General features: G+C 47.8%; 1 protein-coding gene and 1 non-coding gene across 2 annotated transcripts; both read left to right on the forward strand.

Annotated features, from left to right (window-relative positions):
* The first annotated feature begins 240 nt into the window (after positions 1-240).
* On the forward strand, positions 241-401 carry LOC148848081 (U1 spliceosomal RNA). The gene has a single exon (XR_016101543.1). It is a non-coding gene; the product is annotated as a U1 spliceosomal RNA (small nuclear RNA).
* Positions 402-2,662: 2,261 nt separating this feature from the next.
* Positions 2,663-26,342, forward strand: LOC148848082 (proteasome subunit beta type-2-A-like). Its single transcript, XM_088948866.1, has 3 exons — positions 2,663-3,241; positions 3,389-3,512; positions 25,723-26,342. Exons 1-3 carry the CDS (start codon positions 3,084-3,086, stop codon positions 26,056-26,058), a joined length of 618 nt encoding a protein of 205 aa, XP_088804992.1. The 5' UTR covers positions 2,663-3,083; the 3' UTR covers positions 26,059-26,342.
* Positions 26,343-26,409: the final 67 nt, after the last annotated feature.

The following is a 26,409-nucleotide window of genomic DNA, read 5'->3' on the forward strand; positions in this document are numbered from 1 at the left end:
TGCCTTCAGGGAAACTAATCAAGCTGCTGATTTGTTAGCTAAAGAGACCCTATCCCATTCCGATGTAATTTGTCTTGGGAGTGCAAGCATTCCTAAGGATTTATCTGTAATTTGCTCGGGTGACTTGTGGGGAAGAGCTACCCCCCATTTTGAGTTAATATTGCCTCCCACATCGGGTAAAGAAGTTAACAGTGGAGGGAGCAAAGGATTATAAATAGAGTGAAAGAAGGAAATCCAAACATACTTACCTGGACGGGGTTTATGGGTGATCAAAAAGGCCCATTGCTTAGGTTGGTGACCTCCATTGCACAGAGAAGGGGTGCCCATCTAACATCTCCCCAAGTGGGAGAGTGTACGTCATAATTTGTGGTAGTGGGGGTACGCGTTCGCGCGGCCCCTACCCAATTTTCCATATAAAAGTGTTCTGTGCTTGTTTTATTTAAAGTATGCATCATGATGTTTAACTGGTGGAGGAATACTAACGTAAGGACCTAAGTGTGGGTTGCATTCGAAAGTTTAAAGTATCTAAGTATTATTACCCTCAAAGTACTGGCAATTTATATTTTGCCTTTTAATGTTTATTTCATTGTGATGGTGCAAATATGTTGAGTAGTTTTATGTTGTACAATAACAAATTGAACGTGTAGCTGTCAAGTATATTTGGGTCTTATTGGGCCAGATCAGATAGCCCCAATAATAGGCCCTATAAGGTCTGGTTCGTATTTTCCATCAAAAAAGGGGACTGGTTCAAAACTGATGGTACACGAAACTTAATCGAGTTGAGACCGGGACCACCTTGACCTGAACCAGACCTAACTCACATTGACACTTTGACAGCACTGTATTTGTTTTGGTATCACACATTATGGGATACTCAGGAGTTGGGGTAGAGCAGGGTGCATGAGGGTACTCAGGAACCGGTCATGGCTATGGGTCCAGTTTTAGACCTCAAAACTGTCTGACCAAGGTCTGGACTGGATGATCGGACCATTTGACCCAGGAACCACTGATCAAAGTGGTTTCATTTTCAGGTCGGTTATGAAAACCATGAAAAAAACACTGGGTCTTGATGCCAAAGTCATTCTTGAGTTCAAGATTTGCTTCATGGAATGGGATACTTGGAATCACTTAGGAGGTGTTCTAAAATGTGAATTGTTTTTATTGTTACTGGTTCCAAAAACAAATCAAAGCCATCTGGTTTGAAAACATATTGTTTTTCAAAACAAAAACATAAAAAAACATGTTCTTTGAGTTCTTGTTTTCAAAAATATGTTTTCATCCAATTATTTATTATCATGTTTTATAAATAATATAATTTCTATACTACAAAATTTGTTTTTGTTTTAAAATCCTTTATTATAATGGTTCCAAAAACATATATTGCTTTTTTGAAACAAAACCAACATGTTTTTACCTTTGAAAACAAGAGTTCATGAAAATGTGTTTTGATTTTTTGCTGATGTGGCCACTTTAAAAATAAATGAAAACAAAAACATTCATGTTGTAAAATACACCCTCTAATATTCTTTTGGGAAAATTCGTAAACAGTATACTAAACTTTGGGGGTTGTGTCAAGTCAGTCCCCAAACTTCATAATGTCTTTGCAATGCCTTGAACTTTCAAAATGTGTCTAATAGGTTCCTACTATTGGTTGACCGTTAGTCAACACTGTCACGTGACATCAGGTGCGCAGTAAAAAGTTTAAAATGATAAAATTGCCCTTTATGATATTTTTCTAACCAACCCTTTCGTTTGAGTGTTAGAAGAAGGAAAGGGGAAGAAGGGTTATGAAATCAGACACCGATCAATTGTTGTAGCTCCTGCTCCCCTATTCAATGATCAATTGTAACTGGACGATCACTTGTTTGGTTTCATAACCCTTCTTTTTCTTTCATTTTTTTTTAACACAAACAAAATGGGTAAAATGGTAAAAAAAATATCATAAAAGGTAATTTTGCCATTTTTGAAATTATTTAATGTGCATTTGATGTCACGTGATGGTGTTGAATGGAGTTGATGCTTGGATTGGCCGAGGACAATAAGGTAATTTCACTCCCGAGCTTCGATGGTGATGGTCGAGGTTTGAAGTTTCGAAGGAGGAGAAATCGAGGCCAAGGACTATGTCCGAGGTGGAAGGTCTCTTCGGATATTGTAGGAGTCAAAGGCTGGTACCGAGTGCAATGTGCAAGGGGTCCAAAGTAGGTCTTGCAAGGACAGAGGTGTCAGAAGCCTCGGGTGGGTACCTGAGGCGAGGACTTCGACGATCAAGTTAGTACAACGTAAAGTGAGTCAGAGATTTGAAGCCAAAGGGTCCAGACGAGGATTTAAATAACACTTAAGTTCTCCAAAAGGAAATAGCGCTTAGAGATTACTCAAGCTCCAAATCGAGTCCAGAGAGTCTAGCCCTTTTACCTTGTGGTGGGTGCTTCGTATTTATAGCTGGAGTCGCTTGGGAGTAGTTGGATCTGAATGGTCCAGATACGAGTCATATGAGGGCTTGGCGAGATCCTCTGCCATAGCTATGCGACGCTCTTGGATTGGGTCCGCCCGGTCTACGCCTGAGTCTTGAGTGTCCCCATGATATGCACAAGATGGCGCCCTCTGGTTCTACATGCATCAGTCCGTACAGGCCAGTAAAATGCGCCTACATTAAATGGTTTGAGAGATTGAACCAGAATTCGGACCATTCGCCCCGTATAGTAGCCAAATGAATTTTACGCCTGGACAAAGTCTGATACAGTCCCATACGCTCTTTGAATTTTCCTTCCTTTATTTTGCGTAGATAAATTCTCATTTCTCAGCATCCCAATCAAAGAAACCATGTAATACAAAAATCAGTACCCAGAGCCCAAAATACCCTTTTGATGTACTGGGCCTCCTTGAGCCGGTCATCGGTCCATTTTCGAACTCTTAAAACTCGAAATAACCAAAATACTCACCTTAATTCCAAAAATGCCAATCCACTCTCGTTTCTTGTTCCTCAAGTCCCCACACTCGGTCTCAAAGCTCTGTTCTTCATCAACGGAGCAAATATCGACGTATAGAGAAGACGAAAAGCAGAACTCAAAGTAGAGACTAGAGAGATGGAGTGTGTTTTCGGATTGGTTGGTAGCGGTTTCGCTCTGATTGTGGCCGATACGTCGGCTGTACACAGCATATTGGTTCACAAATCGAACGAAGACAAGATCATGATCCTTGACACTCACAAGCTCTTGGGCGCTAGCGGTGAAAGTGGTGACAGGTGCTTTCTCTCTCTCTCTCTCTCTCTCTCTCTCTCTCTCTCTCTCATTCTGAAATTTCCTCCCTTTTGTCACTGGGGGTGTGAAGAAGTTGTAATGTATTTTGTTTTGTTTTCGAAGAAATTTAATGTTCATTGAAATAAATGCAGAGTTCAGTTTACGGAGTATATACAGAAGAACGTAGCATTGTATCAGTTCCGTAATGGGATTCCGTTGACAACCGCAGCTGCTGCAAATTTCACTCGGGGCGAGCTCGCCACTGCTTTGAGAAAGGTTCCGCTTTTTTCTAAGTTTTCTGGTTCCTTGTTATTTTCTTGATCCCGTCTCTTAATTCAATTTTAGAACTCTGTGGATTTAGACATAAAGTCCTCCCATTTTTTTTTTTGTTCATGTAGATGTTGTGATCTGATACTGGAAAATGTCTAGGGTTTTTAATTTCTGGGATTTAGGTTTTAGTTTTAGCTATGTAGGTGGTAAAATTTTGGGTCGTCGTTTGCTTTTGATCTGAAAGCTGTTTGGACGAGGATTCTTCCAACTGTTGATAAGGTTTTCCTTTTATTTTCAGCTTGAGTTTTTTTTGGTGGTTTGCAGTTTCAATTTTAACTTGGTGGCTTCTCTTATTGGTTGTTAATTTGTTGGGGTTTCAGTTAGGGTTTTTTGTCTGTCAATGCTAATTGCTTTTGTAAGAATACCCCGTTATTTTCTAGAGCTTTTTTTTTTTTGTAAATAGTAAAATTTAAGAATATCCCCCATCTATCAAAAAAAAATTTAAGAATATCCCCGAATTGGTGAGTATAAACACGAATTTCTTGACAGTATATGCATTCACCCATGGACAGGTGGTGCAAGTGAACTTTTGTGTGGATTATTGGGAATCCAAAGATGTTCAGCGTTTATAAATTAAAACACCTATACCTTCTTTTTTTTTTTTTTTTTTCTATTTTGGATCAATAGATAGATTTGTGATTAACTTTCTTATATGGCTGAAAAAATCCAGTATGCTGTCTTGTAGAGTTATGGAATAGGACTACAATTTTACAGTGACTTGATACTCATGATATGTAATCTTAGGGTTCCTGGTCAGATTTTTGAAAGATTTAGGCCCCGTTTGGTTCACAGGAATAGGGGTCTGGAATTGGAATATTCCGATTCCAACTGTTTGGTTGTGTGGAATCAGAATCCCATTCCCATTCCTAGTTTCCTACTGGAATGGCATTCCCCCATTTGAGGGAATGGCCATTCCCTACCCCTCCCTTGAGAATGGAATCCCATTCCTGCTTATTTCAATTTTCATTCGCATCATTGTCTGAAACAAACAGACTATGGGAGTAGACCATTCTGATTCTGATTTCGAAGAATTCCTGATGGAGCGCGATCCGGCTAGTCTTAGCTGTCCGTTGCCTTGCTTCTGAATGGGGTAGCAGGGAACCTGAAACGGAAGAGATGGGAAAGCTCCGGGGGGAACCCGGTGTAGAGTCTCCGAAGCTCAAGTTAGAATCCTTCAAAAGCAAGGTAATACCAGATAGCGCAAAGTTTTCATACCTCCGTTGTCGGGGGGCAGGGGGCTCTTATAGTCACTTCGTGTACTCGTCCCGAGGCCCTTGTCAGATCGGGTATGATTACCCTTGTGCTTGTCAACTCGGTCGTCGTCCTTTCTGCTGAGATAGAACCGTCACTGCCTAACCGTCTAACTGGAGATGGCGGCGTCAGTGGCGGTGGCAGGTGGCCGTTTAGAGTGCTACTGCCAAACGTCAGATCCCAAGTCAGTTAGGCGTGGCGCCCTCGGGCAAGGACTTCCCTAGTGTCAGGCATGGTACGACTTGTTTGGCTTTGGTGCCTAGAAGATGATGCGAAGTGCTGAGAGAGGCGGTCTTGAGCTCGGAGGTATCCCGAACTGTTACAAGGTGGGTCAGTTCGACGAAGTGTATCCCGAACTGTTACAAGGTGGGTCAGTTCGGCGAAGTGTATCCCGAACTGTTACAAGGTGGGTCAGTTCGGCGAAGTCTATCCCGAGCTGTTACAAGGTGGGTCAGTTCGGCGAAGTCTATCCCGAGCTGTTACAAGGTGGGTCAGTTCGGCGAAGTCTATCCCGAGCTGTTACAAGGTGGGTCAGTTCGGCGAAGTGTATCCCGAGCTGTTGCAAGGTGGGTCAGTTCGGCGAAGTGTATCCCGAGCTGTTACAAGGTGGGTCAGTTCGGCGGTGTGTCCCCTTGTTCCCGCCTAGGCTTGGCCCCTTTTGCCGAGCTGTCATTTCTGCCACGTGTCACATAATGAAGAGGTCGGGCCAAATCTTCCTTCATTAATTGCCCCCCACTCCTTGCGCCGAGGGTCTTGCCATGGTGCGGGGAGTTTTCGCGAGGTAGGTGGTGGATTTGTCCCGTCCTTCAAACCTTCACTGTACGAGACGCTTTTGCTAGGGTTCTTTCGGTTTCCGAGGAGGCTGGGAACGTGCTTACTCAAGAACGCTGGTGGTTGTGACCGCGCGTTTTAAATTTCAAACCAACTCGCGCCGCTGGGACGTGACAGCGGGTCATTTCAAAAAGGCACGCCACTGCTATACGTGCACGGTCGACTGTCAGGGAGACGTGCGGCGCGTCAGTTTCGAAAAGACGCGTGTCGAAGCGACGTCGGTTTCAAAAGACGTGCTGATGTTTCGCTTTTCTCGAAAAGACGTGCGCCCGTCACGCCTCGACCTTAAGGGTTGTGCGGTTGGTAAGAACGTGGGCCGTCGGATCGTCTCCGGTCTGCATGGTCGATTCTTGGTTACTGTAGATATAAATAGTGGGGGACCCTGGTTGTTGTCACTTCTGCGGTTTGTCTATTGAGTTCGCGTCCAACCCTTCAGCTCGCGTCCAAGTCTTTTCCAGCTCGCGTCAAGGCTGGCTATACAGTTCACGGTTCTTTGGTATTTCTTCAAACCTTCCGGTGAGTACTTTCTTGAATTCTTTTCCCCAATGTCTAGCTTTGATAGCTCAGACGATTCTTCGATTAGGGCCGATGTAGGTTCCACCAACCGAGCCGTGTCCCCAGACTACCTCAGTGATCCTGAGGTGGAGTTTGATGACTACGAACCAGTAGGTCGAGTCGCTTCGGGCAGTTTGGCGTCTACCTCCCGCCGAGGTCGGATGCTAGACTGGTTTGGCCCTTCGACCATGACGCCGGAGGGGCTTCAATCCATACTTCTGTCTTATAATCTTCCTGGGGGGTACACATATTTTATTCCTTCGGGTAGCTTTCCTTGGGAACACGGTCCCGACGAGATCGTGATTTTTCGAGAGCAGCTTGCTGCAGGGTTGCGACTTCCTTTCCATCCCCTTCTCGTCGAAGTCATAAACCACTTCGGTGTCACCATTGGCCAGCTTCATCCGAACTCTATTCGGAACCTGGTGGGGACAATTTCCCTTTTTTGTGAGCAGAACTTTCCCTTAGACTTAGAGATATTCTCCTCTATCTTGATGCTCAAGAGACAGGCGGGTTCTCTTCCTGGGGGGAGACGGGCGTATTACCTTTCTCCTCGCCAGGGTTTCAAGCTTCTGCACGATCTTCCTAATAAGGTCCCGGCTTGGAAGCGGGACTACTTTGGCGTGCGAAGTGCACAAGGATGGCCCTTTCAGACCGGGTGGGGTGAGCTGGGTCCGTAGTTGAAGTAAAAAACTCACCAGTTCGGCTCGTAGGGGGTCTTTGATGGAAGCTCCGATGCTTAGTGTGCGAGCTGGGTCCGTAGCTGAAGTCGGGATTGCGACTGTTTCCTCCGTGGGCGAAGCTCGCTCCTCACCTTGCTCCGCCGGCCGCTCCAGCTCGAGGTCGTCGGCCGCCTTGGTTTTTCCCTTTAGGGCGGCAACGTAGCACTTGTGGGACTCGAGCTGGTCGCCCCGCGCTACCCCTATACCGAAGTCCGTAGGGAACTTCATGGCCAAATAGTAGGTGGAGACCGCCGCCCGTAGGACATGCGTGACCGGCCGCCCTATTATGGCATTGTATGGGGAGGGGGTCGCGACTACCAGGAAATCATGGTTGAGTCTGACCGCACAAGGCCATGTGCCGACTTCCACAGGGACAGTTACTTTTCCGAGGGGCCTAACTTCCTCTCTGCTGAAACCTACCAGGGGAGTGTTCGCGGGCTTCAGCTCGCTCCTCTTTAACTGTAGCTGGTCAAATGCCGATTTGAAGAGGATGTCCGCTGAGCTGCCCGAATCTACGAGTACGCGCCAGACCTCGAAGTCGCTGATCCTTAGCTTAATGACAAGCGCGTCATCATGGGGGTAATGGACTCCTCGCGCGTCGTCCTCCGTGAAAAAGATTGGTTCTTCGGTCTTTGGTCTCTTTGGGGGGTTCCTTTCTTCGAGGGCCGCTTCGCAAACTGAAGTCCGGGCTGCTGCCGAGGTACACCCCGCTACCACCGATCCTCCCACTATTACATGGATGGTTCCCCGAACTGGCATCTCTTCCGGAGGCTGCTTCTGCAACGGTTCGGCAGGTCTGTTGCTAGACTCGGGTGCATCCTTTTCGTGCTCCCCTTGCCGACCTGCTTTATTGTTATTGTTGTGCTGTACAAAGTTTCTCAAGTATCCGCGACGGATGAGTCCCTCTATCTCGTCCCGGAGGTTATTACACTGTTCGGTGCTATGACCATGGTATCTATGGAAACTACAATACAAATTCTTGTTTCTATCGTTCGGATTTCCCTTCAGATGAGGTGGCCACTTAACGTACGGAGCGTCTTTGATCGTCATTAAGATCTCTGTCCGCCTCGTGTTTAACGGCGTGTAGTCCGTCCGAACTGCTAGGGGGGCTCGGAAGGACTGGTTCGGCTTCGGCTCCCGGGTTGGGTTTTTTCTATTCACTGGGTTGGAGAGCTCGCCTTCTCTCTTTCTTTTCTCGTTCCCGCCTTCGGTTCGTTGGTTGATTTCTTCCTCTGTCCTCATGAACTTATCCGCGAGTTTGAGGAATTCGGCCATGGTCGCGGGCTGGTTGGCCACCATGTGCCATTTGAACTCTTTGTGCGTCACCCCTCTTTTGGCCGCCGCGAGCTACACTGCGGGGTCCAACCGCGGTATTTGCAAGCATGCTTCGTTGAACCGCTTGATGTAGCCCCGAATAGATTCTCCTTCTCTTTGGACCACTTCGAAGATGCTTTCCTCTGTTCTGGGGCACCGTCGGCTGGTGACGAAGTGTGTGGTGAAGACTTGCACGAACTGGGCCCAGCACTTTATCGACCCGGGGGCCAGGTTCCTGTACCAAGTGCGGGCTACCCCCCTGAGGGTGGTGGTAAAGGCCACGCACATGCACGATTTGCTAGCCCTGGCGAGGTGCATTTGCGACTGAAAGGCGTCAACATGGTCGTTGGGGTCGAAGGACCCGTCGTACTTGTCCAGAGGTGGGAGCTTGAAGTCTCTGTGTAAGGGGACCGCCAGGAGTTCCGATGCGAGGGGGGAAGGAACGGAGAGAGCCGGGGTAGCCCCTACCTCGTCCGAGCTCGTGGCTTTGCCTCTGAATTCCGACAAGGCGCGGGTGGCGGTTCGGCGCCTTCGCCGTTGAGCGGGCCTTGTGCTGGCGCTGCTGGCCTCCGTGTTACCGAGCTCGATGGGCCCGGAGTGCTGGTAGTCTGCCACTAGTGCGCTGAATCGGTTTTCGGTGAGCGGGAGCTCGGGCTTGGAGCGCCGGGGTGCCGACCTCGCGGGCGAGGTTCCCGACCCACCCACGGGTTGCGAGGCGGGGATGACATTTTTCTCTCTTCGGCCTGGGGACGAGGCCTGGCTGTTGGGGTGGTTCTGGGGCCGGGAGGCCTTCGCCTGGCGGGGGCGCCCATCCTGCGGGGAGGCCTAGACTGGCCTCGGAGCGGGGTGGCAAGGTGGAAGTAGTGGTTGGTTCAGTGGTAGTTGGGGGAACTGCTGTTGATAGTGATACTGGGAGATGTTGTGCAGCACTTGGTGCTGGTGAAGCTGGTGTTGCTGGAACTGTTGCATTTGGGCTTGCATTGCCCGCATGCACTGCATCAGGTCCTCCAATCGGTCTTGGCTAGCTGCCAGGGGGACGGCAGTTGGTTCAGTGAAGGTTGTCTCAATGGGGAGAGGAAAGGGGACGTTTGTGGTAGGAGGGTTTACGGGTGCCACTGCTTGTGGCGTGTTCAGGATGGGGATCCCATCCGCCGAAAGGGGGATGGTGAACTGTCCAACGCACACTACGGGGACCTGAAGTTGCTCCTCGGTGGCGTTTGTCTCCGTGCCGCGTCCGGTGTTGCTGGAGGAGGCCATGAGTGTTGGGTTTTTTGAAGGAAAAAGGGGGTATCGAAGTTTGGAGGGAGGCTTTTTGAAGCGTGTTCCCACAGACGACGCCAATGGATGGGTCAGTTCGGCGAAGTATTCTCGGGGGGACAGAGGAGGTCGCTCCCATCTTAGAAGCAGAGCCGAGCTGGATCGATCCACTCGCGAGCTCCTGATAGACGGAACCCTCCCTGCAGAACGCAATGCGACCAAGAGGGTGCAGCGCTAGGCGGCCAAATATGTCATAGTAGACGAACGGTTATACCGACGGTCGTACATGCTCCCCTATTTGCGGTGCCTGCGACCTACCGAAGCCGAGTTTGTACTCCGCGACACTCATGAAGGCCTGTGCGGCGGACACTTGGGGGGCAGAGCACTCGCCCAAAAGGCACTTCGACAAGGATACTACTGGCCAACGATGAAGGCAGAAGCTGTCGAGCTCGTCAGAAAATGCGACAAGTGTCAGAAGCACGCTAACATCCACCATCAACCTGCCTCCGACCTCAAATACCTCGCCAGCCCGTGGCCCTTTGCACAATGGGGCATTGACCTCCTAGGGCCATTCCCACCAGCAACAGGCGGAAGAAAATTCTTAGCTGTTGCAGTAGATTACTTTACGAAGTGGATAGAAGCCGAACCTTTGGCAATTGTTACGGCCCGAAACATACAGAACTTCTTTTGGAAGAACATAGTATGTCGGTTCGGATTACCTCGGGTTCTAATCTCCGACAACGGCAAACAGTTCGAGGATATCAAATTCCAAGAGTGGTGCCAGAACATGGGGATTCGGCAAAATTTCACGTCAGTCGCGCACCCATAGGCAAACGGCCAGACGGAAGTGATGAACAGAGCAATCCTGCGCGGACTAAAAGCACGTCTGGATCGTGCTAAGGGATTGTGGGCCGAAGAGCTACCAAGTGTCTTATGGGCTCACCGAACGACCGAAAAAGCAGCCACGGGAGAAACCCCCTTCAACCTCACCTACGGCACTGAAGCGGTGATCCCGGCGGAAATCGAAATACCAACGTTGCGATTAGAAACATATGACGATCGGACGAACGGAGACGAGTTACGCACCAACCTCGACCTACTGGACGAGGTAAGGGACCTCGCGCACATCCGAACAGCGGCATACCAGCAGCAGGTAGCTCGCTACTACAATAGCAGAGTAAAGCAACGAAGCTTCCGAGTCGGCGACCTGGTCCTCCGTAAGATTATGGTGCCCGAACCCAGCATCGGCAAGCTTGGACCTAATTGGGAAGGGCTCTATAAAGTAAAAACAGCGCTCGGTGGCGCATACGAACTCGAAACCTTGGAAGGCAAACGAGTACCCCGAACGTGGAACGTCGTGAACTTGAGGCGATACTACCTATAAACCACCTAGCGAAGTGGACGAAATCAGGCCATGTGCCACAAGGCAAGCCGAGGAACTTCAGCACATTATCAACTCGGCAAAAATCAGTTCGCGGCATAAAAGGCCACGGAAATTTAAAAGCCCGGCAAAGAAACAGCTCGGGGAAGATGAGCAAGGGGAAAAAGACACTCCATTGCAAGAAACAGTACACTGGCAAAAAAAAAAATTTTACATGCCCGGAGCCACTTCTTCGCCATCGGAAGGCACTTCAACAACACCCAAAGGCCCTGCCTCTCATTCAGAGTCCGGCTCGCCATCGGCAGCATTGGCCATCTCCTAAGTTATACGCGAAGTGGTTATGGCACTTACATCGAGGTCGGGGTATGTATTCCGGATCATCCACCGGCTCAATTTGAACCCCCTCTTGTAAGAGTCCACCATCAGATCGTCAAAATGCGGGGAGGCAATGTAGTCTTCAACTGCCTTCTTCTTGGCGTCTTTAATGCCTTGGGAAAAAATCTGTGTTCTCTCCCTAATGTCCTCCTGAAGATACTCGACTTGATGCTGCAAATCCAAATTCAAGTCCGCCATATGCTTGACAACTACCCCCATGGCCTCGGCGTCACGCTGAGACCTCGCCTGTCTGGCCACCGCGACGCGAGCAGCCTTTTCAGCAGCATAAGTAGCCGCCTCAGCAGCCCGGGTATTTGCCTCAGCAGCACGGAAGGCTTCTTCAGCAGCATGAGCGGCAGCCTCAGCAGCTCGCGCCTGTCGCGAGCTCCTCTCCACTTGGGCTGCCAAGGCATGAATCGAAGAATTCACCTACCAAAAGAAACAAGTGAGCAAAATGACAGCAGAAGCAACAGAATAAAAAAGGAAGACAGAATAACTTACCACCATGGCATGTGTTACGGCGCAGCAAGCGACCTAATTCAAGGGAAAATCGGTCCACGCCGCGACCTCCTCGGGGAAAGTAGCGTCCCTACTCTTCTGAAGAGCGTAGTTCGGCGTCAACACGCTCCTAAACTCCCCTTGAGCTCCCGAGCCTGAGGGCCCAGCCCGCATATGAGCAGACCCAGAGTGAGCAGGAGCACTTGAGTACGCAGGAGCGCCCGTATGAGTGGTTTCAGCGTAAGGCGCCCCGGCAGTCTCGTGCACCGGTGGAGTCACTTCGGGCTCCCTGGGCGGATCCTCTGGCGTATGGTCTGGAGTTTGGGGCTCCTTATCCAGGGGCGGCTCGTTACGAGTTCGCTTGGCGACCCGCTTCCTCCTCTTCATACCTTGGAACAAACGCCCCCCACGAGTTCTCTCCGCATCCATCACACCTACAGAAACGAGTTCGACATCAAAAAAAAAAAAAAGCCGCATAGCCAGAAACCTACCCGAACTCAGGCCGGCTGCAAAAAGCTTAGCCTCCGTTAAGTAGTGGTGGCACTTTAAGCCTTGCCGTGCCCATTGCCGGAGACCCTTCACCGTCTCTTTATCAAGAGTTACGCCCATATCGGGAGCGGCCTCACCCCACCCGGTCTGAAAGGGCCATCCTTGTGCACTTCGCACGCCAAAGTAGTCCCGCTTCCAAGCCGGGACCTTATTAGGAAGATCGTGCAGAAGCTTGAAACCCTGGCGAGGAGAAAGGTAATACGCCCGTCTCCCCCCAGGAAGAGAACCCGCCTGTCTCTTGAGCATCAAGATAGAGGAGAATATCTCTAAGTCTAAGGGAAAGTTCTGCTCGCAAAAAAGGGAAATTGTCCCCACCAGGTTCCGAATAGAGTTCGGATGAAGCTGGCCAATGGTGACACCGAAGTGGTTTATGACTTCGACGAGAAGGGGATGGAAAGGAAGTCGCAACCCTGCAGCAAGCTGCTCTCGAAAAATCACGATCTCGTCGGGACCGTGTTCCCAAGGAAAGCTACCCGAAGGAATAAAATATGTGTACCCCCCAGGAAGATTATAAGACAGAAGTATGGATTGAAGCCCCTCCGGCGTCATGGTCGAAGGGCCAAACCGGTCTAGCATCCGACCTCGGCGGGAGGTAGACGCCAAACTGCCCGAAGCGACTCGACCTACTGGTTCGTAGTCCTCAAACTCCACCTCAGGATCACTGAGGTAGTCTGGGGACACGGCTCGGTTGGTGGAACCTACATCGGCCCTACTCGAAGAATCGTCTGAGCTATCAAAGCTAGACATTGGGGAAAAGAATTCAAGAAAGTACTCACCGGAAGGTTTGAAGAAATACCAAAGAACCGTGAACTGTATAGCCAGCCTTGACGTGAGCTGGAAAAGGGTTGGACGCGAACTCAATAGACAAACCGCAGAAGTGACAACAACCAGGGTCCCCCACTATTTATATCTACAGTAACCAAGAATCGACCGTGCAGACCGGAGACGATCCGACGGCCCACGTTCTTACTAACCGCACAACCCTTAAGGTCGAGGCGTGACGGGCGCACGTCTTTTCGAGAAAAGCGAAACATCAGCACGTCTTTTGAAACCGACGTCGCTTCGACACGCGTCTTTTCAAAACTGACGCGCCGCACGTCTCCCTGACAGTCGACCGCGCACGTACAGCAGTGGCGTGCCTTTTTGAAATGACCCGCTGTCACGTCCCAGCGGCGGGAGTTGGTTTGAAATTTAAAACGCGCGGTCACAACCACCAGCGTTCTTGAGTAAGCACGTTCCCAGCCTCCTCGAAAACCGAAAGAACCCTAGCAAAAGCGTCTCGTACAGTGAAGGCTTGAAGGACGGGACAAATCCACCACCTACCTCGCGAAAACTCCCCGCACCATGGCAAGACCCTTAGCGCAAGGAGTGGGGGGGCAATTGATGAAGGAAGATTTGGCCCGACCTCTTCATTATATGACACGTGGCAGAAATGACAGCTCGGCAAAAGGGGCCAAGCCTAGGCGGGAACAAGGGGACACACCGCCGAACTGACCCACCTTGTAACAGCTCGGGATACACTTCGCCGAACTGACCCACCTTGCAACAGCTCGGGATACACTTCGCCGAATTGACCCACCTTGCAACAGCTCGGGATACACTTCGCCGAACTGACCCACCTTGTAACAGCTCGGGATAGACTTCGCCGAACTGACCCACCGCAAATAGGGGAGCGTGTACGACCGTCGGTGTAACTGTTCATCTATTATGACATATTTGGCCGCCTGGCGCTGCACCCTCTTGGCCGCATTGCGTTCTGCAGGGAGGGTTCCGTCTATCAGGAAGCTCGCGAGTGGATCGATCCAGCTCGGCTCTGCTTCTAAGATGGGAGCGACCTCCTCTGTCCCCCCCGAGAATACTAGGCCGAGGTAAGTCCTCTATGTACACAGTTCTCATATTGTTGTGACTCGTGCTGGCTAACCGGGACAGGGCGTCGACTTCAGTGTTTTCGGACCTCGGGATTTGCCTGATGATGTGTGACCGGAAGTTGAGTTGGGCTTTTACTTTGGCCAAATATGCGATCATGGAGAAATCGCGTGCTTCGTATTCGCCGGTCACTTGGTTTACCACGAGCTGAGAATCACTGCAGATGACCAAGTGTTTTGCCTTAACCTTTCGCGCTAGGTCCAGCCCGACGATCAGTGCTTCGTACTCTGCCTCGTTGTTGGATGCTGCGAACTCAAAGCGTAGTGCGTACTTTACTTTTGTGCCGCTCGGGCCGCACAATACTATTCCAGCTCCGCTGCCCTGTCGGTTCGAGGAACCATCCACGTGAAGGATCCAGGGCTCCTCATCCCAATTCGCTCTTCGCCTGATCAGGAGAGATGCCACACTGGGTGCTACTTCACGGGGTTCGAACTCTATGGGCTCAGGAGCTCCGGGTTCGCCGCAAATGGGGACCTCGGGCTCGACCTGTGGGGCTTCGTGGCTGAAAGTGCACTCGGCGATAAAATCTGCCAAAGCTTGGGCCTTGATAGCGGTTCTCGGTTTGTACTGGAGGTCGTACTCGCTGAGTTCGATGGCCCATTTCGTCAGTCGACCGGAGACTTCGGGTTTGACCATGGTCTCTATGGAAACTACAATACAAATTCTTGTTTCTATCGTTCGGATTTCCCTTCAGGCGAGGTGGCCACTTAACGTACGGAGCGTCTTTGATCGTCATTAAGATCTCTGTCCGCCTCGTGTTTAACGGCGTGTAGTCCGTCCGAACTGCTAGGGGGGCCCGGAAGGATTGGTTCGGCTTCGGCTCCCGGGTCGGGTTTTTTCTATTCACCGGGTTGGAGAGCTCGCCTTCTCTCTTTCTTTTCTCGTTCCCGCCTTCGGTTCGTTGGTTGATTTCTTCCTCTGTCCTCATGAAGTTATCCGCGAGTTTGAGGAATTCGGCCACGGTCGCGGGCTGGTTGGCCACCATGTGCCATTTGAACTCTTTGTGCGTCACCCCTCTTTTGGCCGCCGCGAGCTGCACTGCGGGGTCCAACCGCGGTATTTGCAAGCATGCTTTGTTGAACCGCTTGATGTAGCCCCGAATAGATTCTCCTTCTCTTTGGACCACTCTGAAGATGCTTTCCTCTGTTCTGGGGCACCGTCGGCTGGTGACGAAGTGTGTGGTGAAGACTTGCACGAACTGGGCCCAGCACTTTATCGACCCGGGGGCCAGGTCCTGTATCAAGTGCGGGCTACCCCCCTGAGGGTGGTGGTAAAGGCCACGCACATGCACGATTCGCTAGCCCTGGCGAGGTGCAATTGCGACTGAAAGGCTTCAACGTGGTCGTTGGGGTCGAAGGACCCGTCGTACTTGTCCAGAGGTGGGAGCTTGAAGTCTCTGGGTAAGGGGACCGCCAGGAGTTCCGATGCGGGGGGGGAAGGAACGGAGAGAGCCGGGGTAGCCCCTACCTCGTCCGAGCTCGTGGCTTTTGCCTCTAAATTCCGACAAGGCGCGGGTGGCGGTTTGGCGACTTCGCCGGCGCCTTCGCCGTTGAGCGGGCCTTGTTCTGGTGCTGCTGGCCTCCGTGTTACCGAGCTCGATGGGCCCGGAGTGCTGGTAGTCTGCCACCAGGGCGCTGAATCGGTTTTCGGTGAGCGGGAGCTCGGGCTTGGAGCGCCGGGGTGCCGACCTCACGGGCGAGGTTCCCGACCCACCCGCGGGTTGCGAGGCGGGGATGACATTTTTCTCTCTTCGGCCTGGGGATGAGGCCTGGCTGTTGGGGTGGTTCTGGGGGTGGGAGGCCTTCGCCTGGCGGGGGCGCCCATCCTGCGGGGAGGCCTTGATCGGCCTCGGAGCGGGGTGGCGAGGTGGAAGTAGTGGTTGGTTCAGTGGTAGTTGGGGGAACTGCTATTGATAGTGATACTGGGAGATGTTGTGCAGCACTTGGTGCTGGTGAAGCTGGTGTTGCTGGAACTGTTGCATTTGGGCTTGCATTGCCCGCATGCACTGCATCAGGTCCTCCAATCGGTCTTGGCTAGCTGCCAGGGGGACAGCAGTTGGTTCAGTGAAGGTTGTCTCAATGGGGAGAGGAAAGGGGACGCTTGTGGTAGGAGGGTTTACGGGTGCCACTGCTTGTGGCGTGTTCAGGATGGGGATCCCATCCGCCGAAAGGGGGATGGTGAACTGTCCAACGCACACTACGGGGACCTGAAGTTGCTCCTCGGTGGCGTTTGTCTCCGTGCCACGTCCGGCGTTGCTGGAGGAGGCCATGAGTGTTGGGTTTTTTGAAGAAAAAAGGGGGTATCGAAGTTTGGAGGGAGGCTTTTTGAAGCGTTTTCCCACAGACGGCGCCAATTGATGGAGCGCGATCCGGCTGGTCTTAGCTGTCCGCTGCCTTGCTTTTGAACGGGGTAGCTGGGAACCTGAAACGGAAGAGATGGGAAAGCTCCGGGGGGAACCCGGTGTAGAGTCTCCGAAGCTCAAGTTAGAATCCTTCAAAAGCAAGGTAATACCAGATAGCGCAAAGTTTGCATACCTCCGTTGTCGGGGGGCAGGGGGCTCATATAGTCACTTCGTGTACTCGTCCCGAGGCCCTTGTCAGATCGGGTATGATTACCCTTGTGCTTGTCAACTCGGCCGTCGTCCTTTCTTCTGAGACAGAACCGTCACTGCCTAACCATCTAACTGGAGATGGCGGCGTCAGTGGCGGTGGCAGGTGGCCGTTTAGAGTGCTGCTGCCAAACGTTAGATCCCAAGTCAGTTAGGCGTGGCGCCCTCGCGCACGGACTTCCCTAGTGTCAGGCATGGTACGACTTGTTTGGCTTTGGTGCCCAGAAGATGATGCGAAGTGCTGAGCGAGGCGGTCTTGAGCTCGGAGGTATCCCGAACTGTTACAAGGTGGGTCAGTTCGGCGAAGTGTATCCCGAACTGTTACAAGGTGGGTCAGTTCGGCGAAGTGTATCCCGAACTGTTACAAGGTGGGTCAGTTCGGCGAAGTCTATCCCGAGCTGTTACAAGGTGGGTCAGTTCGGCGAAGTCTATCCCGAGCTGTTACAAGGTGGGTCAGTTCGGCGAAGTGTATCCCGAGCTGTTGCAAGGTGGGTCAGTTCGGCGAAGTGTATCCCGAGCTGTTGCAAGGTGGGTCAGTTCGGCGAAGTGTATCCCGAGCTGTTACAAGGTGGGTCAGTTCGGCGGTGTGTCCCCTTGTTCCCGCCTAGGCTTGGCCCCTTTTGCCGAGCTGTCGTTTCTGCCATGTGTCACATAATGAAGAGGTCGGGCCAAATCTTCCTTCATCAATTCCCATTTTGATTCGGATTCTGATTCCGACTGTGAACCAAATGGACCCTTTATTTAGAGAAACAGGCAGACAGCATTAAAATTCAGAAAATACAGATTTGACCCTTTGGCTCTTACATCAATGGGGGGTGTGGTTCATAATATAAAACATGGGGGGCTTCCCTGAAACTCTTTGACATGGTCATCTATGATTGAGTGTCCATAGCTCTCCTTATTACCATCTTTATCGGATGGTTCTTATTTACAAATTTTAGAAAATTGAAAGTTCTTTTCACACCTTATGGTACAAGAGCCAGTGAAAGGCATCATAGACCAGAGATCTTTACCACTCTGTCTCAAACTTTTGAGTTACCATCAATAAAGTAGGCTTTTATCACCAGGCTCAGCCCCAGCTTCCATGCCATCTACACATTATTGTTCTCGAAGCAGTAAAACAAGAGCACCATGATCTTGAGCTGCTGTATGAAGAGATGGCTCAAGCTTTTACTTTTGCACTTTTGGGTGTTTTTTAAGCATGGTGGTTGGGCGGTGGGCTTTGCCCATAGACCCCCAACCAAGCCCCTTGGGGCAGACCCAAACAAGTCCATGTTAGGGTATTAAAATTCTTAATCCCTAAAAGATGATTTTATAATTTTAATTATCTTTTAAAAGTATCTTTATTAGGATGAATGAATGAACATTAGCAAATAGGGGAATAAAAGATATGTTTAAACGATAAAATTAAAATTACTTTTTTTTTGAGAAGGTAAAGTAAAAAATTTTATTGTTGAGAGAAGCTACAATACAACAGCAACCTACCAGTGATTTAATAGGCACGCCTAGGTGCACCGCTATTTGCCAATGTTGTTCATTCATTCATTCCAAAAAACTATCTTCTTAAAAGGCAATTAAAGTTATAAAATCATTATTTTTTATGTGAGAAATAAGAATTTAAGACCCTAACATGGACTTGTTTGGGCTTGCCTTGAGGGGTGTGGTACTAAGGCGATTCATAGAATCAAGAGTGCAATATGTTTTACATTACATTAGCTACTTGAAGTAATGCAATTGAGGGAAAAAGGGATTTCATTTGAATACGCTTTACTTGTTATGTTTATGTATTTTAATTTTAGATAATAGGTTTTTTAAAAACATTTATTTTAAAATTTAAGTTTATATTTTTTATGAATATTATGTTTATTATTTTTTTATTTTTTTGCATTTTTTAAAATTCTTTGGCTTTTTCTTTTGAATTTTCTGACATTTTTTTGATTTTTTAGCTTTTTTTTTTTTGTGTAATTTTGCGCCTTGCTTCAAAAAGGTGCACGCCTCGCCTTGTGCCTTGCACCTCAGGCGTAAATTGGCCCTTGCGCTTTTTTTGTGCCCTGTGCTTTTAAAACACTGCAACCCAGTGGAAAAACACTAGGAGAACTACCACATTACAAAGCCCAAATGTAGCGGGATTCAAGGAGCTGAAGGACATTCTGATTTTTAAATTCTGAAATTACAGATAAGCAGGAAGCAAGTCTATTGACAGCAGTTTTAAGCAGATTTTCAGGAGCTCTAGCCTTGTTACAGAAAACACGACTGTTCCTTTCAGACCAGACAGTGACCAGCTTCCCTTTCTTACTCAGCCCAGGAAGCGTCCAACTACACAGAACCTCCTTTACAGATCGGGGCATAACCCAACTGATGCCGGCTGAAGTGATGAAATGCTCCCACAACTTAGCAGACAGAGGGCAATGAATGCATAGATGATCACCAGTTTCAAGAACCAAACCACATAGACCACAGTTCAGATCAGGAATCTGAATCCCTTGCCTACTCAGATTAGATCTAGACAGGCATTTGTCTAGAGCCAGTACCCAAACCAGAAAACTTGCCTTAGAGAAAACCCCATCTGGCTTAGCTTCTCTGCCATAGATTTTACAGAGAAAACCCCATCACCACTCCATTTCCACTTCCATTTGTCATCCACATCAATAGAAACCTGCTGATTCTGTAATAGCTGTAATAGCTCCAGCAGCTGTTCCAGCTCCCAGTCATGGAGGTTCCTTCTAAAGAGGGGACACCAAACAGCACATCCCTCCTCCCACTCGGAGTCAAAGACTGATACATCATGGGGGGGGGGGGGAGGCACAATGACTGAGGTTAGGGAAAAGCTCAGCCAGGGGGGAGTTTAAGCACCAGAGGTCCTTCCAGAATTTCAGCCTCTTTCCATCTCCCACCTTATATTCCAGACCTCTGAAAAAGAGGGGAAGATTTTCATAATACCTTTCCACAAGGAACATCCCCACTTCTGAAGGGGGTCCAAAGATCTCTAGTTACCCCAATCCACACCATACTTAGCAGCAATCAGAGATGCATCCCTTTTTTTGATGAATCACCATGCATCCCTTTCAGAACCAAATTTCCAAATCCACTTACTTAAGAGGGTAGAATTAAAAATCTTTAGTTTTCTCACTCCCAACCTACCTTCTTTAACAGGCAAAAAGACCTGATCCAATTTACTAAATGTATTTTCTTTTCTTCTTCCCAACCCCTCCACAAGAAGTTCCTTTGGAGGGATTCTAACTTCTTAGAAACCTTGGAGGGGATGGGAAAGAGCGAGAGAAAATAGGTTGGGAGTTTAGAAAGGGTACTCGTTAATGAAGCGGGATCTGCTCCTCACAAATGGGCGCCTCACAGGCACATCCACCGTGCATTGAGAACATCTCCTGTGAATATAACTAATAAGTACGGGAGATGTTCCCAATGCATGGTAGGATGTGCGTCTGAGGCACCACCTGTGAGGAGCAGATCCGATCTCCTTGTTAATAGAGTCATTCTACCACTTGCAGAGAGGTATTTGACCTTCCAAGAAGCCAGCTTCTTCTCCATTCTCTCAATCATAGGATCCCAGACAGAAGAGGAAGTGCATTTAGACCCCAGTGGAAGACCCAAAAATTTTCCTGGGAGATGATTTACCTGACAAGTCAAAACCTCAGCTAACTCCTCCAGATTCTCCACATGGCCAATGCCAATAGGAAAAATCACACTCTTACCAAGGTTAACTTTGAGCCCAGTCACAACCTCAAACCAGCAAAGAATGCCCAACATAGAATCAAGCTGCTCAGCCGAGTGTCATCTGCAAATTGGAGAAGATGAACCTTATCCCACATGCCTTCTTCCACAGCCAACTTCCACACTTGCCCATTGATTAAATCTGAAAATTTAGGAGAAGACACAAACTCTCATCCAGTACCTCCATTTAAGACCAAAGTTCACGTGGTCATAAGCTTTCTCAATATCCAACTTACACACCAAGCCAAGCCTACCATCCCTCTTTCTGGAGTCAATTAGCTCATTTGCAATCAAGACACTGTCCAACATCTGCCTCCCAGGAACAAAGGAACCTTGGTTCTCAGAAATCACAGAAGGCAAGACCTTTTTTAATCTCCCTGCCAAAACTTTTGCCAGAATTTTATGGAAGCTGTTGAGGAAGCTAATAGGTCTGAAATCTTTTATGTTAACAGCCCCAGCTATTTTAGGGATGAGAGTAATAAATGTGGAGGTTAGGCTTCTTCAAAAATTATAAAATCATTTTTTTCAGGGATTATTGGTCTATCAGTTTGATAACCAGCTTCTGCAAGGTTATATCGAAGTTGCTGGCTAATAGACTCACAAAGGTTTTGGCTTTTGGATAAGCTGGTCCTACCTTCTCAAAGTGCTTTTGTGGATGGGAGACAAATTCTTGATGGCCCTCTCATTGCTAACGCATGCATAGATTCCCAGCTGCAGCAAGGAGTGCCTGGATTCATTTGCAAATTGGACCTCAAGAAGGCATATGACCATGTGTATTGGCCCTTTGTTGATTATGTTTTGCAGAGAATGGGGTTTGGAGTCTTGTGGAGGAAATCAATGAGCAAATGTCAAATTTGAAAGTGAATCTCGGGAAAACTTGTGTAGTGGGTGTGAATATGGAGGAGGGAGAGATTAGGGAGAATGCAGAAGTGCTTGGGTGTGAAGTTTTAGGGTGGCCTATGAGTTATTTAGGGTTGCCCTTAGGTGATAATCCCAAGAGAGAGAGCTTTTGGAACCCGGTGGTGGAAAGATTTGAAAAAAGACTTGTCTCTTGGAAAAAGAATTACCTCTTTCTTGGTGGAAGGGCTACACTGATCAAGGCCACACTAGCAAACTTACCCATTTATTTCCTTTCAGTGTTCAAAATTCCAGTGAAGGTTTCCAGTAGGTTGGAGAGGTTGATGAGAGATTTCCTTTGGGAGCTAGGAGAAGAGAAGAGGGACCATAGAGTTAGCTGGAAAGTGGTGACCAGGAGTAAAGCTTATGGTGGTTTGGGGCTTGGGAACATCGGGAAAAGGAACTCGGCCCTCTTGGGAAAGTGGTTGTGGAGCTGGAGCAGGAGAAGCTATGGGCTAGAATAGTGGCAAGCATACATGGGATGGGGCAAAATGGATGGGATGCTGGAATCAGAGCAAGGACCACAAGCACTTCACCTTGAAAGCCATTCATGATTTGCTTCTAGTCTTCTCCCCACTTGTTAGGTATGATTTGAATTCGGGTAATTACATAAGATCCTAGGAACAAACTTGGGCGGGGAATGTTCCACTCAAGTACCAGTTTCCTTCTCTGTATGCTCTCTCTAACTTTAAAAATAAGCCAATTTCTTCTTTCATCACCCCTTCCTCTTCCAGTTCTAGGTTTGGGTGGAACCTGGGTCTGAGGAGGGTTACGAGGGACTCAGACCTCCACAATATTTTGAGCCTCCTTGACCTTCTTGATAATGTTTTTTTAGACTCCTCTAAGGTGGACTCTAGAATTTTGACCCCTACCCCCATGGGCTCTTTTTCTTGTGCTTCTTTCTTCAAAGTCTTATGCAAATCCACCAGTCTTGCAACCTCCCCTTTCCCGGTTAATGAGGTTTGGTGCAGACCAATTCCTCCTAGGGTTGGTAGTTTTTGTTGGGAAGCCTATATGGAAAGATTCAACACTAGTGATTTGCTCCAAAAGAAGAGACCCAATACTTGCTTGTCACCTCATTGGTGTGTTTTGTGCAAAGTGGATGGGGAGACTGGTTTTCACTTACTGGTGTCTTGCCAATTTGCAAAGTCAAATTGGGAATGGGCTTTTTATCTCTTTGGACACAGGTGGAACCCTCCATCAGATTTGCAAAGCCTATTTTCCCCTTCTTTTTTCTCTCTTTGGACACAGCTGCAGTATGCTAATCATTATGGGAAGAAAGAAATCTTAGGATCTTCTCAAAAGATGAGAGAGGGGCTGAAGAATTGAGGGCTGTGATCTATATAAGGGCTGTACAGTGGCTGAAATCTTTAGAGTTATTCACAGACTACACAGTGGATAACATGTTGAGGAAGTGGGGTGAGATTGCAAACTGCACACAGACCAAATCAGTAGTGAGGGTGTCTTGGACCCCCCCCCCCCCCTGCTAGTTTTTTAAAATTAAACTTTGATGGGAGTTGTAGGGAGAATCCTGGACAATCAGGGATTGGGGGTGTTTTTAGCAATGAGAACGGGATCATTTCTGCTGTGTTCTCAGGCCCAATAGGAGTGGGGGATTCCCTTAGAGCTGAGATCTTGGCAATTATGGAAGGAGTCCAGAAAGCTGAGGAGATGAATGTCAGAAAACTCATAATTGAAGGGGACTCGGAGGTGGTGATAGGGTGGCTGATGAAAGACAACTGTAGATTATGGAACTACAGCAATGAGAGGAGGAAATTCAAGTGGCCGGTGCGGGAAATGGAAGTCAGGATGAGTTGGGTCAAAAGAACAGCTAACTCTATAGCTGATGGATTAGCTAAACAGGGGATAGAAGGGGATGCAATGTTTTGGGCCAAGTTGTAACTAAACTGTTTCTTCTTTTCTTCTGAGGATTTAAGTTGTGTTTGGAAGATAAAGTGTTTGTCTTCCTTGCTGTAATTATTCTTATGCTGTTTTAATGAATTTAATGAATCTGTTATTGATAAAAAAAATAATAATAATAATAAATGGCCAGATTGTTTGGGTCCCCAGATTACCTAGAAATCTGAATGATTGGGAGGTGGAAGCTTTGGGTATGCTGTTGAGCAGGTTGTATTATGTCCACCATCTCAATAACTCAAGGGATGTTAGGCTGTGGTCAAAGGGAAAGGAGGGTCAATTCTCAACTAGAATTTGTTATGAGGTTCTTTTTGGCTTGGGTGAAAAGGTAGCCTGGTATTGAGTTTGGAAAGGCTGATGTTCCATCCAAGATTAAGTTCTTTGTGTGGATGGCTGTTATGGATAAGATTCAGTCTGCTGATTTGAGATGCGGTTTGGAACCGGATAGCACCTACATTTTGTGTGGTTCAAGTCCTGAATCTATCCACCATCTTCTAATTCACTGCCCCTATACATATCAGAGTTGGTCCATTTTGCCAAGCTTTCAGGTGTGTTGGGGTCCCTCCTTCCTCCATGGCTGAGTTAGTCTTGGGTTGGAATTTAGCTGCTTCTCAGATAAAGGTAGTTTTCTATGGAACAGCCTGCTATTTGCAGTTTGTTGTGTGTTATTGGAAGGAGTGTAACCAAGGGATTTTTGAATCTAAGTTTGTTTCAGTGGAAGCCATCATAGGGTGGGTGGAGAGAACTGTATTGAGTTGGGCTAGGTGCTCAAAGATTTTTGTGGGAGTGACTACCAGCTTTTTTTCCAATCATTGGTGGTTCATCATCTTTTGATTTTTATAGAGTTTTGTTATACAAAGGTTTGCATTGTACATGATCTGTGTATCTTTATAGGCACTCTTTTGTATATGGTTGAGGGCCTCTTGCCCTCCTTTCGATTTTTAACACAATACATTTGATATTGCTTACACAAAAATCATTTTTAGGGCTTAAGAATTTTAAAACCCTAACATGGACTTGTTTGGGCTTTTTGCCTCAAGGGGCTCGGTATAAAGGCATCTTGTAGATTGGTCCTCACACCCATCTCACAGCCCTTGCAGCCACACATCTGGAGCATCTCTGTACTTGTACGTTTTATTCATGGGGAAATGTTCCCAATGCACAGCTGCAAGTGCTGTGAGGACCAATTCTGTAAGGAAATCCGGATTCCTTTTGTTGGGTTAGCCACTGTACACTTTTATGTTGCACAAGTGCACGATCACATATATGCATTGCCTAATGCATTTTTAGTTTTAACCACTCAATCTAGGCAGCAGTTTGCCTATTGCCTAGGTAGTATCAAGGTGGATAGTTTTATCCACTTAATCTAGGCAACAATTTACCTATTGCCTAGGTAGTATCAGGATGAGTACTACACTTAGGTTAACTGTATTTGTGCAACACCAATTTTTAGATTTCTTGGTGGTTGGCCCATGACTTGCTTTATTAGCACGTATCTTTTGTTCCTTTTGTTATAAAATAAATGAACTGTGTATAACAAAAGTATTGCCCAGTAAAATAACAGAAGCATTGTAAGCTACATTATTTAGTTGTCTCCTAAGCATCTGTGCAAGGAACCATAGGTCAAAAGATCAGGTCTCTCTGGTAGCCTTAATATTTGTTCCATTATTCTACCTGTAAATAATTATTTTACACTCGCTGGTTTTTGGCAAGGTTCGAAGTATTGATACACCCAACACGCATGAACATAGTTTGACCAGTGGTACTATAAAAAACCCTTTTTTTCCTTACATATTTTGATCAGTGGTCAGTTTGACCGTTGTTTAACATGTAAAACTGACAGATTTCGGCCACCTGCCAATACAATATAATACACCTGATATGGGGTGTATTGTGTCAAAATTTTGAACCTTGGTTTTTTGAAAATGCTTTATATGCATAGTATGACTTTATATCTTGTATTATATATATTTCATTCTATTTTTTCAGCCTTTTGGATATATGATAATTCTAATTTCATCATCCAAATTTATTGACTTCATTATTTTTCTAATTCCTGGGTTTCCCATTGGCATTGTGTAAGCCATGATTACCTTGGAGTGCCAAAACTCATGGACATTGCTTACCGGCCTTAGCTGGCCACCTTGGGAGTGTGCACTGGGCTGCCCTTTTTTTATATAAAACTTTATTGATGTCCATAATAGAATGAAATGAACCAATTTTACAGCATCCTTGGTGCTTTCAGAAAAATGTGTACTTGCATATGCACATATCTGGGATCTAATGCTTCTGATGTTTAAAGTCTGATTTTTCTTTTTTTACCTTCTGACTGGTGCCTTGTTTTTTCAGAGCCCTTACTTTGTTAACATCCTTCTGGCTGGCTATGATAAGGAGACTGGTCCATCTTTGTACTATATCGACTACATTGCCACCCTTCACAAGATTGAGAAGGGTGCTTTTGGGTATGGATCCTATTTTTCTCTGTCCATGATGGACAGACACTACCACAGCGGGATGTCAGTTAAAGAAGCAATTGATTTGGTCGACAAATGCATAATGGAGATCCGGTCCAGGTTGGTTGTGGCACCTCCGAATTTTGTGATCAAGATTGTTGACAAAGATGGAGCAAGGGAATATGCCTGGCGAGAATCCATCAAAGAGACTGTTGCTCCTAATACTGCCTGAAATTCTTTTTGTTTCACCAAGACACTCTTCTCCATTTTGTTTGTCCTTTTGTCATTTCCTTTAAGATGGGGCGGCTGTTTGTCATGGAACATTATGACTCTATTTCCTCTGTTCAAACTGATGTCATTACATACACCCCATCTGTTCTTTAGATGTAGCCAATGTGTCGAAGAAAGAGCACAGTGAAGGAATTGACAGGCTGGTACATGACATTCTTGGTTAATCTAATTCTCTTGTATTCCCATCTTAGATGGTTTTCTAAAGCGAAAGATTGCACGATTCAAGCCGGGTGTCTTCAGTCTGTAGACTTTTGATATTTAGGCCGGGAGGCCATCCTTGTTTTTCATTGTA

The sequence above is a fragment of the Nelumbo lutea genome, chromosome 6 (genome assembly GCF_056320005.1).
Source record: "Nelumbo lutea isolate HS-2025 chromosome 6, American lotus-T2T, whole genome shotgun sequence".
Lineage (NCBI taxonomy): Eukaryota > Viridiplantae > Streptophyta > Magnoliopsida > Proteales > Nelumbonaceae > Nelumbo > Nelumbo lutea.

What these genes read in the sequence shown, in the direction of transcription:
- LOC148848082 (XM_088948866.1), top strand. Translation starts at nt 3,084, where the DNA reads ATGGAGTGTGTTTTCGGATTGGTTGGTAGCGGTTTCGCTCTGATTGTG. An exon ending in AGCGGTGAAAGTGGTGACAG is followed by an intron (nt 3,242 to 3,388) that starts GTGCTTTCTCTC and finishes AAATAAATGCAG; the next exon opens with AGTTCAGTTTACGGAGTATA. An exon ending in TCGCCACTGCTTTGAGAAAG is followed by an intron (nt 3,513 to 25,722) that starts GTTCCGCTTTTT and finishes TTGTTTTTTCAG; the next exon opens with AGCCCTTACTTTGTTAACAT.